The 17,408-nt window shown below is 43.0% G+C and overlaps 1 protein-coding gene across 6 annotated transcripts in view; it reads right to left on the minus strand.

Moving 5' to 3' along the window:
• Positions 1–17,408, minus strand: part of KLHL32 (kelch like family member 32) — a 202,206-nt gene that overhangs the window by 101,303 nt on the left and 83,495 nt on the right. For all 6 annotated transcript variants that reach the window (XR_012645082.1, XR_012645081.1, XR_012645080.1 and 3 more), the window contains one exon: positions 10,411–10,509. Coding sequence is in view for 2 of the 6 variants with exons in the window: in XM_074990857.1 (XP_074846958.1) it covers positions 10,411–10,509 (99 nt within the window). In the remaining 4 variants the exon portion in view is untranslated. The remainder of the gene's footprint in view (positions 1–10,410; positions 10,510–17,408) is intronic.

The raw sequence follows: 17,408 nt of genomic DNA on the forward strand, positions 1-17,408 counted from the left end.
TAAAAATATGTGGAGAGAATTCCACAGGGTTTTCCCTTCTGCTTGAGACATACTTACTTCCCTATTCTTCGACGTTAACAATCTGAATGTCATCACTGGTGTACATATTGCAACCTAAATGCAAAATGTGCCAATCAAGAAATAAATTAGGTTCAGTGCGGACTTAGTTAAATAAAACAGAACAGAGGTACACATCTTTCCACATCCAAGGCCAAATGTACTCCACAGCAAGCTAGATCTAATTCTGTGGCAAGGTCCATAGGTTCTGCAACCCCCTGGTGCAGCAGATGGGAAATTCTGCAGCAGCTTTACGCTTCATTCAAATTAATAAGCAGAGGTTTTGAATTAATTAGATATGAAAATGGGGGACAGCCACAGCTTTGGGCATCTGGGTAGCACAGAAGACAGTTTTGGGTTGTGGGATAAAAACATTAAGCTGGCTGTTTCTGCTAAAATAATCTGCAATATTTAAATTGATGTTGATATTTAAGTTGTTATCTTTAAGATAAATGGGGACAGTTTACACATCACAGAGCTATCATTTCACATCCACTGAACATTCAGGAAGACCAGACTGCATAAGTTTACATTTCGTTCTGGGTTTCAAGTTTTCTTCACTACAAGGCTGGATAGAAATTTCTTTTCTTTTAAGTGGAAGCTTACAGATCTGATGCAGGAAATGGTTTCCAGGGCAAATTCTATTACTCTGTAATTGTGGACAGTACACAGCACTGTCTATGTCTATGCATACTACAGATGATAGATTGTAAAAAGACACTGTGACATTCACCATTACTAATGCAGAGCCATGGAAAATGGTCAGCCTTGGCTATTCCAGCTGAGTTTTCCCCACCTCTTCTCTCCAATGAAACTAAATGTTAATGTAGAACATCCCTTCCCCACCGTTCAGTGTATAGTTACAAAGAAGCTTCAAAACTGGACATTTATTTGGGGGTCTCTATTTTTGCACTTACTTTGGGACATTTTGGCCTTGGTATCTTGTCATTTATATTTGTAAATCACCTCCTCTTTTGTAACCAGTTGTGGTGTTTCACAGTGAAAAAATAACAACAAGAATTAAAGCATCAGGAAACATATTATATAATGCAAAGGTACCAAATACACAAAAGTTTCAAGTTTAGATTCCAGGCCATTTAACTACAGAGGATCCAAATCAAAATATCCCCAGCTGTTAAGGTGTTTAAATCCAGATGGTGTTTTGTGTGGTTTGGGTCCATACCTACAACTCAATAAAGAGACAAGACTATTTTCTCATGGCCCCTTCTATTAATAAGGTTGTAAAAACAGCAGTGGAACTGACAGACTCTCTGTGCAAGTGGGGAGGGGCTGGCTTTGAATGCCTGAAAGGGGTGGGGTCTCAGGCTGAAGGGAGGGTGCTGGAGTAAGCTTCACTTGGGGATCCTCAGTACTGCCTAGAGTTCAACACACAGGGCTCCAGTAGTGATTTAAAAGGCCTGGGATGGCATCAGCCTTTTGAATTGCTGGGCCCTAGATCACTTGTTACGTTCACTGCCCCCTTCCCATGGTCACCCATCAGCAGTCCCTGAAAGGCTGGTTTTAATGTCTGTCTTTATACTGGGCCAAACATTCTCTACTGCACTGCATTTGTGCCACTGGTTCAAGGATGCAGTTGCTACTTGCTTCTAAAACACAAAAAAATAGGATGCAAAGCTTAGTCATCTACTTTATAATGTAAAAAGATGAATTCATCTTCCTGTTCTAACCAGTGTAGCATAAAGTAATGAAACACAAGGGACAACTAACCAACATCTGATACTTCAGAGATGAAACTTTATTCCAACTCATTCATTAGCTTCTTCAGGCCCACATTCCCCTCAAGTTCCTAGGTTTACAAATGATTTATAACAACTATTTTGGTAGGTTTGTAGCTTTTCCATATTGGTAAAGACTAAAACTAAAGTCCTGTCATTTTTCAGACATATCTTTGCTACAGCGTCCAATAACAACTGGACAAAATGTTTCCACCAAAAGAAATTTAAATAAAACATCCCTGTTTCTTTACAGAAGGTAAAAAGCTCCATAGATCTAGTACTTGTATTCCTATTCTCTCACATTACAGCAGTAAGTCTCCTCTTTCAGGTCACGTCTTCCACATAAAAGTGCTAAACTAATGCCGCTTAATGACAAATTAATGTCCATGAATAAAAAATACACCTCTAATAGCATAGAGTAATTTGCCATTACAATATCATCATTGGACATGCCCCTGGTTTAATACGATGTATTTAATTCATAACTTAATGAGTGATATATAAAAAGAGAGAGATGAACCCTGCAATTACATTTATGTGAGTCTGTCACCTTATTTGTAAAACCTTAGAGTCATTTACATTCAAATTAGAACAAATGAGTGATTTCACAAAGTGCAGTGATAAATGACCATTGCTGCACAAGACAGGACTGTATTTCCTGTGAAAACATTAACAATTTCCTATTATTTGTTAAAAATTACAATGCACATTGCCCAGCGTTGTGTGAATAATGACTTTTTTACTGTTTAGGTCAGAAGACTAATATGGAACAAAATAAATAATTTTTCTTTTAGTGTTTTTCCTGATTTTTTGCTTGTCATCCACTCAAGGGGATGGAATCACACTGCCACCTGCTGCTGAGAAATGGGTACTGAGAGCATTTTGCCTGGATATTTTAAAATAAGTTCAGTCATTTACTTCTCAGTGCAGTGAGTCAGTATGGCCTCCTGCAGACCCAGAGGCAGGGGAAGCTATGCAGAGGCCCTGGTGGGCGGGGCCAGAGTCAGGAGACCAGAGGCCTGCCCCTCAGAGGGCGGGGCCAGGGGCTAGAAGAGCCAAAGGCGGGACTCAGGAACCATACGGGGCTGGGCCTCTGGGCAGGGAGGACGTGCCTGCACGAGCTCCTCGGGGCCGAAGGGAGAGGGCCTGCGGCCGCCCGGCCAGGCCAGAGGAGCAGGCCCCCAGAGGCTCCACGCAATCCCGGGTCCGTATGCCCCAAGGAGACTACCCGGACTTCCTGGACCTACCAGGACCTTCCCGCCGGCGGAGACCCCCCGCCTTGGAAGAGGCCCGGGAGCGGGCTGCCCCAGAGTCCCGGTGGATCCTTACAGCACTCAGACCCAGGACCGCCCTGCGTCTCCTGTATTGCCGCCGCCTGACTACCCTAACGACGTTGTTATGGACGATTGGCCGGAGCCCCCAAAGGTGGATGACCCAGAGGAGACCGACCTAGGAGGACCCCTCGACCAGATGGACTGGGACCTCCCGCCAACAGAGGGTGAGGTAGGAAGTGGCCCGGGGAACGTCGCTCACGAACCAATGGCAGTGTGTTGCGGTCTGGATCCCCACTGCCAGGGTTGCATGTGAGCGACCCCCAGGGCCCCGGGCCGGGTCGCAGTGGAGTGGGAGGGCCTGCGACCCCCTACCCCCTCCTTGACAGGGCCAGCCCCCGCTGAGCCTGTCTGTTAACCCTTGTGTTGCTGCCCCGCCCCAAACTGAGGGCTGGGCTGGTGTTTAACCCTTGTGTTGCTGCCCCGCCCCAAACTGAGGGCTGAGCCGGTGCTTAACTCTTGTGAACTGCTGCCCCGCCCTGGATTGAGGGCTGGGCCCAGAACTATACAACTCTTCTGAACTGCTGCCCCGCCCTAGACGGAGGGCTGGGGGCCTGTATGGTGGTAGCGGTGAGCCGCTGACTGCCTGAACTGAGTACGGGCTAGTGCCCTAACCCCATTTTTTTGTTGCCGCCCGCCCTAGACCAAGGGGCTGGGCGTCACGGGACGTGTTACACTCAGGGATATTTTTTTTTAAATCAGACACATGATTTTTCCCCTCAGCTCAGTGCATCTGGTTGTACAAAGTGAGACTGCCTGTAAGTGTAGATATACTCCTAATTATAAATAACATGATTTGCCTTGTTTGGTAAGAAGAATGTATCAGCTAAAGGTACGGAGGAAACGTGCACCACGAAGCATTGGTGTTGGTCAGATGGTGATAAAAACAAAACAAGATGACCCTTAAAATTTCAAGGCCTCCACCTAGTCTAAGTTTACAGCCACGTAAGACCCCACAAAGGTTCCCAAGGGCAGGAATCCTCCAAGAGGTGGTTGTGGTTAGACAGGATGTGGCACGGGAAGTCAAGGAGGTATTAAATCTGTGCATTTCATCCTGCCAAGCAGACACACAAACTAAAAATTGTTCCTTCTTCTTGTCAGAGACCTTTGACAGAAGGCAATGACAATAACATTGCCAGCCCTTCGACTAGGGACACAGGAGGCCCCACTGTGCAAGGAAGAGTAAATGGAAAGTCTGCGCTCCACTTTGAGGTGAATCTGACCCTCAATCTGCTTTCACCATTAACCCTGAGAACTGTACCCCATCCCTCTCAGTAATACATACTTGATAGTCAGTGATCGTAAATCATCCCTAGATTTTAACTTCTTCTTCCCCAAATGAGGGGCTAAAACTCCCTCTTTATCTGTTGATAATATTCTTTAGAGCTAAGATGAATTTTAAGACACATAAATATGCTCATTTCTACTATCTTTTCTGAAAACACGGTCAACTCTCTGATCCCAAATATGTCAACGAGCTGGGTTTTTAGAGACTGGTAACTGCTGGCTCCTGCCTTTCACAACTTAGTTACCAAGACTATAGTGTACAGAGATTTTTATAAACTATGTAGCCAGTCTCAAAATATTTGGAAACACCTCTCGGTTTTACTATGTGAATAAAAAAAAACTCAAGAGTTTGGGCCATAACTGAGTTCCCTCCTAGATGGTGACATATACGTAACTAGTAGTGCTATAGCACATCACAGCAAGGACGGACTTGGTCCATATGCAGATGTAATACTCATTTTTTTCCACACTGAAAAAGGGAAGAGGAAATTACATGAGTGGAAGATGGGACACAGTATCATCAACCCTCCTTTACTCTACCAGTTTAATTACAGTTTGCACCTCGACGGTCCAGTGTGGTTTGGACCTGACCAGTCCTGAAAAAGAGAATTGGCCAGACAAGAGGAGGTCCATGCCATGGGCCTCAAAGCCCATAGGAGGCATCCTGGCTCACCCCCCACCACTGGATTGCTTTCCTAGCTGCTGCGGGAGGCAACAGGATGCCAATCCTGGCCCTGGACAACAGACCCCCACCATCCCTGCTGCTGGTGAACTCCGGCCCTAGCCACAGCCTGCCCCCCTCCTCTGCATGGCTGCCACGGCTGTTGCCCCTGGCCCCAGCTGGCCTGGACTGTCTGGTCCATGAGCATCTGTGGTTCTGCCAGACCATGTATGTTGCTGGACCAGAAAGTGGGTGGTGCAACCTGTGCTTAGCTGAATACGAACATTAGAATACTAGAAATGGAAAGGACTTGAGAGGTCATCAGGTCCAGCTCCCTGCACTCACAGCTGGTTCAAGCACCAGAAAGACAGTAGAGTTTACTTCCTCATGCCTTTGGGCTGCTTGGTCCTGCCCTGGCAAGTGAGTTTTAATGTTGGTAGTCCTTCCACTCAATAAATGATAGAACATAATATTCTTTTCAAAAAATGCCAGTTCAGTACTACAGCTGCTGGAAGCATATGGTGTAAACAAGGGAACTATAAACAGAGGGGGGCTTTCCCTGAATAAATCTGAGGTATTCTTGACATTGAAAAGTGTCACCTTTTCCTCCAACAAGAGAAAGCTGGTGGGCTTAGCCTTTACAATGATGGCACTTTCTTACAGCATCACTCTAATATATTTATTTCTTCAAAAAATTCACTCATACTAAATGTCCTGGTTGGTGGTGACCTTCAGATTTTTTTTTCCAGTAGTTTAATTTGCTCTATATGGAAAACCTAGGAGCTAAACTCCCAAATGAGTTTAGGCTGCTAGCAATGCAGAGGTTATGCTCTCAATCTCTGGTGTAAGAATTAATGTTTCTTTTTTTAGGAGTGTCTCTTAGTGCGGGCTGAGACTGTGCTATGGCTGCAACTCCAGATTGAGGAGGTAGGATAAGGGCAATTTAATACCTTATCAAACTGGCTGTGAGTCACAAAATGAACAACTCCGTTCCCCTACCCCTAGCCCCTCAGATTTCACTGTAGCCTTTTCCATTCGAAAAAATATATATAAATGTAACTTGCTGAGATTCTGTGGAAGGATATGGAAAGTCACTTGTAAGGTGCTCATATGCCCTGGTGACGAGGAGACCAACCAGAGAGATAAATGTTACATGGTTTTCCCCTGCACAAGTCCAAGCAGTTAAAACCAAAAATAAATTTTGATGTTTTAGCCATTTTTGAGAGGAACATTTCATAAATTCTGACGTGAAGGATGCATGAAACAATGAGGGCCACCACTTGTGACTAAAACTTCTGCCCTTCCTGAATATGAAGAAAGCAGAAAACATTTGTCATCCCAGCCCATAAGGACCGTCAGTACCTCTTCAGATGAGGAGGCTCAATCCCATGTGCTAAAACATGCAACAGTCCAAACAACTGTCCCATGTCTAACTTCCCTTCTCTAACATGCTAATCAAAACCTAGCCAAAAAAAGAAAATGTTCCAAACTTATGTTTGATTTGCCAGTACTGTAGCCAGAATGTCATCAGTCAGGCTTTAGCTTGAGCATAATACAGAGACAGCATTCCTCTCCCAGTGCATGAGCAAGATAAATATATCCATACTCATGCTGCTGAACATCTCTGCAGCAGCTGAGTCTGGTGACTACCCAATATTCCTGGCCTTCCTCCTAGACAAATGGTAATACTGTGATGACTTCTATCAAGTGCATCCTCTAAGACTGAAACTAGAGGATTGTTTTGGGTTTTCTCCTCTCACTAGTATGGTCTGGGACATAGATCAATATGCAGGGTGCCCATAAAGCTCTTGTTGTTAGACGCTGCGATTGGGTGACAGGAAATGGGATCACTTGATTATCTGCTCTGTTCTCTTCTATTCAGAAGCATCTGGCACTGACCACAGTCAGAAGACAGGATACTGGGCAGGCTGGACCATAGGTCAGACCCAGCATGGCTTCTTAAGTTCTCAACTATGAAAAAGTAACGAGATCCTGGAATTCTGGCCTTAAAACGAGGAACTTCTTTAATTTTTTCCTGAATCCCTAGTAGTTTCATGTTCTTGAGTTGTGTTTGTAATTCAAGTAATGTCTCATAGATATCTTCGTGAGATTTATCAACAGATTCAAAGACTTGTTCTAACTTAGGCACTCTAAGAGCAACTGTGTGCACTTTGGAGTCAAATGACTAATACATCATGCAGAAAATGAACTGAAGTAAATTTGAGACCAAATTCTTCTCTCACGCATGCTGGTTTTACACCTGTTTATCTCAACTACATTATGGAATTTCTCCTGATTTGTATTAGTGAAAAAGGAAATCAGTGAAAAGAGAATCAGATTAACACATTTTTCTGTGGTCTCTCAGACTTAACCAATTTGCTCCCATCTGGAGACAGCAAAGGTCCAATCTAATTGCCACTGAAATCAACAGACTCTCACTGAAATCTACTGGAGTTCAGCTGGAAGGAATGGAGTCAGACAGCTAACCCTGAATGCCAGAACTGGCAAAAATTTAAGAATATCTAGGGAGAAACAGGGAAAGCTACTACTAACTCCTCCCCCGCAAAAAAGTTGTGCAGCATCCAAGCCAAAAATTTCAGAAAACCACAGTAAGCAAAAACTTTGCATCAGTATCACACAGCAATAATAAACTAGATACATTCAACATAATGTATTTCCTGAGGCTATGCTGATCTAAAACTCAATATTTCAACAGTTCAAAACAAAAAGAAAGAAATAAAACGCCGTGGTAATGAGAGAATAGTGAAGCACCCACGGACCCTCCAGCAACATGGGAAAGAAGGCAACTATGGGAATAGTTTATTCCATTTCCTCTCCCTTACCATTTGCATCACAGTGAGTGGGTCCCATATGCAGTAGGAATTAATGTTTTTAAGGTGGGCTGCTTAACCTAGGCTTAAATTATCAGAGGTGTTTAGGTACCGCTACCCCTAGCATTGCTAAACCTAACAGATTCAGGAGCCTAAGGCTGCGTCTACACTACAAGCTGAAATCAAATTTATTAAAATCAATTTAACAACACTGGATTTTATCAATTCAATTTTGAGCATCCTCAGTTTCCCAAATGCTCCCCACAAAAATCCACTTATTGCTGGCACACACAAAATAGCTAAAATCAGCTGCTGCAGCAGTGTATTGTGGGAATCCATCCCACAGTTCCCTGAGCTCCATAGCATTCTGGCTATGTTCTCTGGTGCAGCATGGGAAAAAAATGCCCCACAAGTAGATGTGGGTATCTGACAACATCTTCCCGCATTTCATTCCCCTTTTCCCCTGCCGTGTTAAATAAATGTCCCTTTTTCCAGATAGAGGTCTGGTTTGCCTTTATAAGAGATGTGCTTTTTATAATTGAGGGGAGGGGCTATAAAACACTTAGGAATGGTTAGAAAAAAGATTTTGGGTTTCCCAACCAACAGGTTTTTGAAAACTGGATGCAAAAGCACTGGATCTTTGCAGGCCTGGATCTGGATTTAGACCTCCTGGCAAAGAAGACTCTCAGAATAAGAATTTGTTTCAGTAGACACAGGTGCTACACTGAAACTGCAATGAATCATTGAAACAGTTACAGCTCGGAGTGGCTAAAAGACCGCTGGCTACAGCCAGCACAGAAAATCATAACTGCCCAGGGAAACCCACCACCTGCCCCTACTAACAGCATGCCTAGGCTTGGATCTAGGTTTGGACCTGCATCTGGATGTAGACCTCACAGAAAAGAAGACCCTTTAGAAGAAGAATATGTTTAAGTAGACACAGGTGCTACACTGAAACTGCAGTGAATCATTTAAACAGTTACTGACTCCCTCATTGGGGCAGCTAAAAGACCCCAGACTATAGCAAAGACCCAGAAATTGTGTCCACTGTGGGAGACTTCCCCCAGGTGGCTGAAAGACCCCAGACTACAGCCAGGTTTGGACCTGACAGAAAAGACCCTCAGAACAAGAATATTCCTCATTGCAAGTCTTATTTCGAGAACTGTGGTAATTGTATAGCTACTCCATCGCCTTCATTGAAACAGTTACGACTAGGGGACGTTAAAAGAACCCTGGCTACAGCCAGCACCTGAAAATCGTGACCACCGAGGGAGACTTCCCCAGGTGGCTAAAAGAACCCTGACTATAGCCAGCCCCCTGGCCTTTGGATAAACCCCACATAAAAATTTCCTCTGAGAGGACAGACACGCAAGTGACAAACTATTTTCTTCTGTTGCCCAAAAATCGTGACTGACCAGGAAGACTTCCCCTGGCTGGCTACAGGACCCTTGCAGTATGCAAGCTGCCTGGCACCTTGCACAGACATCTTTTTATTGTTTGGCAGGGGTCAAGCCACATGATGCAGCTGGGCATGGTAAATTTACAGACTGAGTGGCACCTCTAGGGGAGGGAAGAGAGGGGATGTGGGGGTTAGGACAAAATGTAAGCAGCTGAAGTTTCTCATCCAAGCACAACCCCCACCCCCGGGCTAGCTGTCACGTGATATGGGCAAGGGAAAGTTCCAGAATGCATGGCGCCTCTCAGGGAGGGAAGGAAGGGAATGAAGGGAGGGACAACATGCAAATGGATGAGAAGAAGTTTCTCATTCTATCATACAAACATGACCCTCAGTCGCAGCAGCTGGCACCAGGCAGTGTCAATCCAAATAAAAAAAGACATTTCTTTTTGTTGTCTCAAAATATTGGTGCCATTGCTGGGGGAGTGCACAGGGCCCAGACAATAACAGGGCCCCATTGTGGTAGGCACTGCAAAGAGAGTGAAAGTCTGGGCTCCAAACAGCTTACAATCTATACCTAGATAGATATGATACTTATATAGCTCCAATTACGATAGTATCTGAGCATCTCAGAATCTTTAATGTATTTGTCCTCACAACAGCCCTGAGAGAGTGGACAGTGCTATTATCCCCACTTTATAGAGGAAGAACTGAGGCACAAAGAGTAAACCCCAAGTCATGCAGAAAGTCTGTGGCAGAGCAGGGACTTGAACTCCCAAAACCAAGGCTATCGACCTAACCGTTTCACCATCCTTCCTCTCCAAAGTCAAACAGACAAGACAACCAAAGGGTGGATAGGGAAATGGCAAGGTGGTGGTGGGGGGTCCATCTCTACCCCATACACACAACAGATCTGTGACAGGGTCAGGATTCAGGTCTCTCAGTTCCCATTGCAGAGCCCTGCTAGACCATGCTGACCAGAAACAGAACGAGTATTATCCTAGTTCTGTAACACTTCCTATATACTACTCAGAATTATGGGCTTTAATCTTGTAAACAAAGTCCATCAATCAAAGGGAAACTGTCAGTTAATTTAGTATAAAAGCCTTACCTGGATAAGATAATGAGAACATAAACTAAGGAGCTCCAACAACTGCAGGTGACTACCAGCTGCTAGCACATCCTGGATTACTCCTGGCTCCAAGAGAATCTGTATCGAAAAAAGGAAAAAAAAAAAACTGAATCTCTGTTGTAGAGCCCTACCCTAGACATGGGGAAAATAAGGATTAAACGAAGACAGTATTTTAGGACTTAAGAATTTTTAGACTCTGACGACAATAGGACTACTCAATAAATACAGTTAAGAGTATGCCTAAGTATTTGAAAGTTTAAAAACATATCAGTGAGAATATTTAGAGGGATAGACAGTGAAACAGATTTCTTAAATTGCTCTCAATGAGGCTTTAGACTAGCCTATTTACGATGACACTCTATCACAAAAGAGATATTATTCACTGAAAGTACCATCTTTAGCAAAACCACATACACACCCTAAAAAGCAGAACACAAAAATGCAATTTTTATATATATAAAATCCAGTTTCATCAGCATAGAAAGAAAAAAAATCAACGAAAAGGCCTGTGGCACCTTGTAGACTAACAAGGTCGTTATTTCTGCGGATATAGCCTAACACAGCTACCCCTCTGATATTTGGCACCAAGAAAGAAAAATGATAAACCTGAAATCTTAACTGATTCAAGAAATTGAATCTCTCCTGAGGAAGAGATTTTTAATCCCATGCAAAGAGGGAACAAAGAGGGAATTTCTACATGGACAAAAACGGAAAAACAAGGCAAATCAAAGAAAGAATGGAGAGTGACAGCAGGTTCATAAAATTAAATTAAAGACAGAGCAGGACTGTCAGTTCAAAATTTTGTTTTTTGTGCTAACTCTGAGGAATTCATTGACACTTTGGTGCAGACTGGAAGCAGCTGAATACCGTTGAGCCTCTGGATGAAGAGGGCTGTGTTGCTTTATCTCAGCTCTGCTACCCTCTGTCAAAAAGCCTTCCCCTGCAAAATTCACCTCCTTTTTGGGCTCAGGAACACTCACCAAATTCCTCAGGCTGGCCTTTCCAGAGCAGGGAGACCTGTGTGGACACTTCCACTGTGTGAGCAGAAAGCTGTTTGCCAAGCACATGCAATGTTAAGGCTGGCTTTGCTAGTTAGAATATTCAGCCTTTCCTAATCCCAGGTCTGGCATGGTTGCTCAGTCAGGTGTTGCTTTGCAGACATGAATGCCATTGCTACCTGTGCTAGAGAAGTTGCAAAGGGGAATTCTGTCTTGCATCTTCCACTAGGTCTGTTAAGAGGCGATACTGGCCATTCCAGCATGCATGAAGATGAAAAGAATAAGGGATAGGGCCACAGTGCTGCTGCAGCTGCTATACTCAGTGAAAGTCCTCCATCCACTCTCCTCACCACTGCCTGCAAGCAGAGTATGAAGAGCCAGTAGCAGGAAACTTGAAGATGTCTTTGCCCCATCACCATCACCTCCTTTCTTTTCAACCTGACCCTTCACACAAGACAAGAAAGCCTGCCAGCAGTTAGATCATACGCCTCAAGAATTAAAGTGGACCTAATCCCCAACAATAACACTTCATTAGAGGGATTCAGCAAACCAGCCACTCTACAATCAGAGATTTCAGGAAACCCACCTGAGAGCACTGCTGCTGCAAGCAGAACTTCCACATAAACAAGCAATATAGAGTACTCTTTATGTGGTGATGCAGAAATACATTGGAAAGAGAGGAGTGGAGATGACAGGATTAATGGATGTGTATTGGTGTGATTGAGGCTGTTCATGGACGTGGATGTGTTCTACTGAGGGAATATCATGTATAATCACCAGCTGTTATGGAAAGCTTTTGAGAGAGCCCTTTATTCAAATTCTGGCAGTGCACTGATGAGACTAAATGCTTTCCTAGTGTATTCTGGGAATTTTTAGGCAGCATATTTCATTTTTGTTTGGCCTGAAGAATACTAAATTGAAAAATTAATGGAAAAAGCACAACAAGATGAAATCTAATTGATCTAAGCTTTATTGAATAGGGATGCAGAAAACTACAGTTTTTTTTTTTTTAAATAAAACCTTGTCCTTACAGGAGTATCACAGAAGACTCTACTACCAAATGCTATAATAAATTATGTGCTACATGTTGCAATGTACCCATTCAATCAGTATGTCCAACTTACTTCATGTCTCCTTGCATGAGATTGTTCATTATAAGTTGTACTTTTGGCATTTCATATTAGCATGGCTGTGAAAAAACATGGGTTAATATGGATCTAAAGAAAGCTAACTGTGGTTACAATATATGTTTCTTTTTTTAAATTATACAGTTGCACATACATTTAGTTTAATCATAGCTACGGGTGAATAAAACCAATAGAATGAATAGATTTTATTCCATGATTAAACATAATGGCCATGTCTACACTAGCCAAAAACTCTGAAATTGCTATGCAAATGGCCATTTCGAAGTTTACTAATGAAGCGCTGAAATACATATTCAGTGCCTCATTAGCGTGTGGGCGGCTGCAGCACTTCGAAATTGATGTGGCTCGCTGCTGCATGACTCGTACAGACGGGGCTCCTTTCCGAAAGGACCCCGGCTACTTCGAAGTCTCTTATTCCTATGAGTAGGTAGGAATAAGGGAACTTCGAAGTAGCGGGGGTCCTTTCGAAAAGGAGCTCCGTCTGGACGAGCCGCGTGGCAGCGAGCGGCGTCAATTTCAAAGTGCCGTGGCTGCCCGCACACTAATGAGGCGCTGAATATGTATTCCAGCGCTTCATTAGTAAGCTTCGAAATGGCCATTTGCATGGCGATTTCGAAGTTTTTGGCTAGTGTAGACATAGCCAATAAATAGTACTTATAGTTTTTATACTACACCCGGTGCATCTACACTAGGAACTAACTTTGAAGTTAACTTTGGTGTTGGGCACTACATTGAAGTAGCCAGCAGAGAGTCTAAACACATCTTCCCTTACTTCGATGTTAACTTCAAAGTAGGGAGCCCAACTTCGAAGTCCTTACTCCATTCCTGGGAATGGATTCGTGCCCTACTTCAAAGTTTAACTTCAAAGTAGGGTGTGCATGGACACTCAGCTTCAAAGTTGCTTACTTCAAAGTTGTACTTTGAACTAAGCAACTTAGAAGTTATGTTTGCAGTGCAGACACAGCCAGTCATGAGTAAGTACACACTGAATTGTTGCACGCCATTGCCCATCTCCCAGCATGTGTTCCCACTATAAACAAATCCACCTCCATTCTAGCGTTTAGCCCCTCCTCAAATACTTGCCAAAATAAAACAGAAAATGGGAGCACTACAACTCATATAGCATTTATATTCAGAGCACTTCAAACACATTATCAAATTATTAGCATTAATTCCATTTTATAGATGGGGATATGGAAGCACAGTGTCAAAGTGCCACTGAGGGAGCGTCAGAAAAGGGATGAGAAACCAAGTACCTGATTATCCTGTCTGTTGCTCACATGAAACTCTGTTAGCCGGTGGCCAGGTAATGTGCGGTGAGGTACTCCCCTGGGTCCTAAGCAACGCAGTTTTTTACTGTTAGAGCAGGCAGCTCCTAGCACACTCACCCAGAAGGGGACGTGCCCCGCCCGCACAAAAGAATGTCCTGTACTCCTAAATTGTTTATCTCTTGTCTTACAAGTGCAAACTAAGTAGAAATGCCCTTGTAACAAACTGGAGTCACAAAGACAGACCAGTATGATCTGGCACCATAGATAAGAAAGAGAATACGTAACCCAAAAGGGGTATAAAAGATGGGTCCAGCAGAACTCTAACTTTGAGTGCATTTCAACCAACTTCCTGCTGGTCGGGTCAGGTGATTGCCTCCCGAGGTCCACTACTGGGGACGCCCAACCTTGTATTCGTCTTTCCGTCGGAATTGAGTGACCGATCCGGCTTGGCTACGCTGGTATCGAGGAGACGCAGAGAGGGTAAGATACACCCATGCTAGGTCTCTGACTTTTTTTTGTGCACAGCTAAAGAATTAGAGCTCTGTAACTAGTATCAAGATATCATTGTGTTAGATGGTAACAGATATCTTTGTATTGGATTGTAATGTAACTTGTTAACACCTGTACTTTGCTAGCATATAAGAAGTAAACAATAGCCTTTTGTAACCACACGCTTATAACTGTAGCTTAATAAACTTGTAACTAGTTAAGATCCAAGCCTAACTATTTTGTTAACCCTTTTGTCACTGCAACACAGCCGGCACAACAAAAGAACTTTAACCATTTGGTTACAACAGCCTGGCCGTAGGTAAGAGTGCTAGGAGCTGCCTGCTCTAACAGTAAAAAAACTGGGTTGCTTAGGACCCAGGGGAGTCCATCAGCCTGTCTTGGCTGCTTGCAGCGACGAGCTCTCTGCTCTTGTAGTTTTAAACTTGGATGATAACAAGGGCATAGTTGGTACCTCACCGCACATTACCTGGCCACCGGCTAACAAACTCCCACTGAGAAATTGAGTGGATGAAACTGACAGAATGGTATGGCCTCAGCTGAGAGCTCCCACTCTTGTCAGATCATTAGAGCACACCTCTCTCAGGAGACCGCAAAAGCTTAGTATTTGTACATAAGAGTGATTGGGGATAGGAATCTTATTATCTAGGAATCACATTATAAATTCCCCCAAACTAATATTATATCAGGAAGAAAGGTACACTGGCCCTCAAATAATCAGCAGCAGACAGTAGATGCCATACTCTTTAATTAATTGTATTTCATTTGGTAGCCATCCTTGGAACCAGTTTTCTCTGGGACCTAGACTTGGCAGATTGTTCCCTTTGCAGTTGTGGCTTTGTACCACAAAGGGCCACTCTCTGACTGCTGTGAAGGAAGCTAAAGACTTCCACTGTTCTTTTTTATATTTAATCCACTCTGCTAGTGTTCCCTGTAGTTCTGTCTTGCGCCTCCCACTGAAATGTGGCCAGCAGCAGAACAGAAGGAGAGGAGACACTGCAGGCAGTCACATGTCCTTGATGGAGACAGAAGAAAGTGTGTATCCTCAATAGTGCCATTAATTTCAATTTCTCATACAGCCCTCCACAAAGTATGCTGTAAAACTGGAGGTAACTGGCTGGATTACTGTTTACACCAAGGCCCTTTTAAACTGCTGTGGTCCTTCAAGTGGGTGTAAATTACATATATTCTCATTTTATGGAGCCTTTACCCTCAGAACGCGGGTGGCCTTAGTATAAAGAAGCCTAGTCCAATCTACTTCTAGCTTTAAGTTAATGCTAATTAGGTTTCCACTCATAACAGCATGGGGCACATGGAAAAGGTAGGGCTTTAGGTATAAGATTCTGGCAATTGTTACGTATATTAAAAATGTATGTTCTATAGCAATTGTGAAATTGATTCAAATGAGAACTCAGTGGCAGACTGCCATACAAATCACACTCATGCTTTAGGTTATTGTGATTGTGGACTCTGCAGGGCTTATTATTCTACTCTAGTTGAAACTGAGAAAGTCATATCATCTGTGTTGATGTCACATGATTTATTATGTGACAGCCATGTATTTGATGCGGCGTAAGGCTCAAAATAAAGAGAACCAGTGCCCCAAAAGAGATTACTATCTCATAGAAAAGATACATTGGTATTTGTGCTTCCTCTGGTCCATGAATGTGTTTTAAAACTATCAATCCACGTTATAGCAACACATAGGTAACATCTGCAGTTGTAGTAGATCAGGGTTAAACGAGGTAAAATTTAAAGGCGATCAGTAAAAATCCAGTGACAATATTTACTCTCCAGAATAGAATAAAAGTTTTTAAAATGCCCAGTTTTGCATAAATATTTGCCAGGTTTTAATAGACGAGTTCGAGGGCTTACAAGTTTCCCACACCACATAATAAGTCACATGGCCTCTGCTAAGATGACAGATCCACTACTGAAGATTAAAGGCTGCCACCAAAGCTAAGAGGTATTTTTTTTTCCTCAGTGCTGCAACCTAAGCAAACTGTTCTGAATTCTTATCCATACTTATTTAGAGATACGATAAAATACTATGCTGGATGTGAAATCTCCAGCAGACAGAAAGGACAACCTACAAAGAAGAGGAAAGATACCTTAAGATAAATTTAAGAGTGTGCTATATAAGCCTTCTTGCCCTTTTCACATGGGGCAGTGAGAACTTCATGCCCATGTTCCAGACCTATTCAAAAAAGTGTTAATATATCACTTTTAAGGTTCTTCTTGAGAGAGTTTTCCTGGATGCCTGAGATGCAATTAAACCCGACATAATATATCCAGCTGACTCTTTGGCAGCGAATGCTTATAGTACACCTACAACATCAAAAATACACTTGCGTACAGCCAGATAAATTCTCTACTCACATTGCTGTAAACCACCCATGGTTCTCCTGAAGTCAATGGAGTTAAACTACTGCAAAACAAAAACAGCAGAAATGTAGCACTTTAAAGACTAACAGAATGCTTTTTAAAGTGCTACATGACTGCTGGTTTGTTTTGTTAGAACACAGACTAACACGGCTACCTCTCTGTTACTATTCATTAGCACAAAGCCAGTAATCTTTGATTGGATTCACACCCACAAATCTAAATTAAAACATTAGTTTGAAAACTAAAACATGAATTGTTAAAAACAGAATTATGAGGCATAATTACGCACAGCAGGACAGAACCTCAGCTGATGTAAATTGGCAGAATTTCCACTGACTAATTTACACCAGTGGAGGATCTGGCCCTTTGTACATCACCTGATGAATGTAATGTATTTGTGTATTTTTGTTTGAAGTATTGTTGTAACTGTAGAGAGATAAGTAGGCTGAGGTAATTTTTGTTAATAGAACCAACTTCTATTGATAAAAGGGTCGCACTTTTACACTAGCGAAACCTCTTCTTCAGGCCCAGAACTAGAAAACTCATCCCGTTTACCAACAAAAGTCCCTTACCACCCTGTGTGTACTGTCATATTAATGTTCGTGCCAAGGCATCCTTCAGTCTGCACAGACTTTGGATCGCGCCCTTCGTAACTCCGTTTAAGATTG

Source organism: Carettochelys insculpta, chromosome 3, assembly GCF_033958435.1.
Source record: "Carettochelys insculpta isolate YL-2023 chromosome 3, ASM3395843v1, whole genome shotgun sequence".
In the NCBI taxonomy this organism is placed as follows: Eukaryota; Metazoa; Chordata; order Testudines; family Carettochelyidae; genus Carettochelys; species Carettochelys insculpta.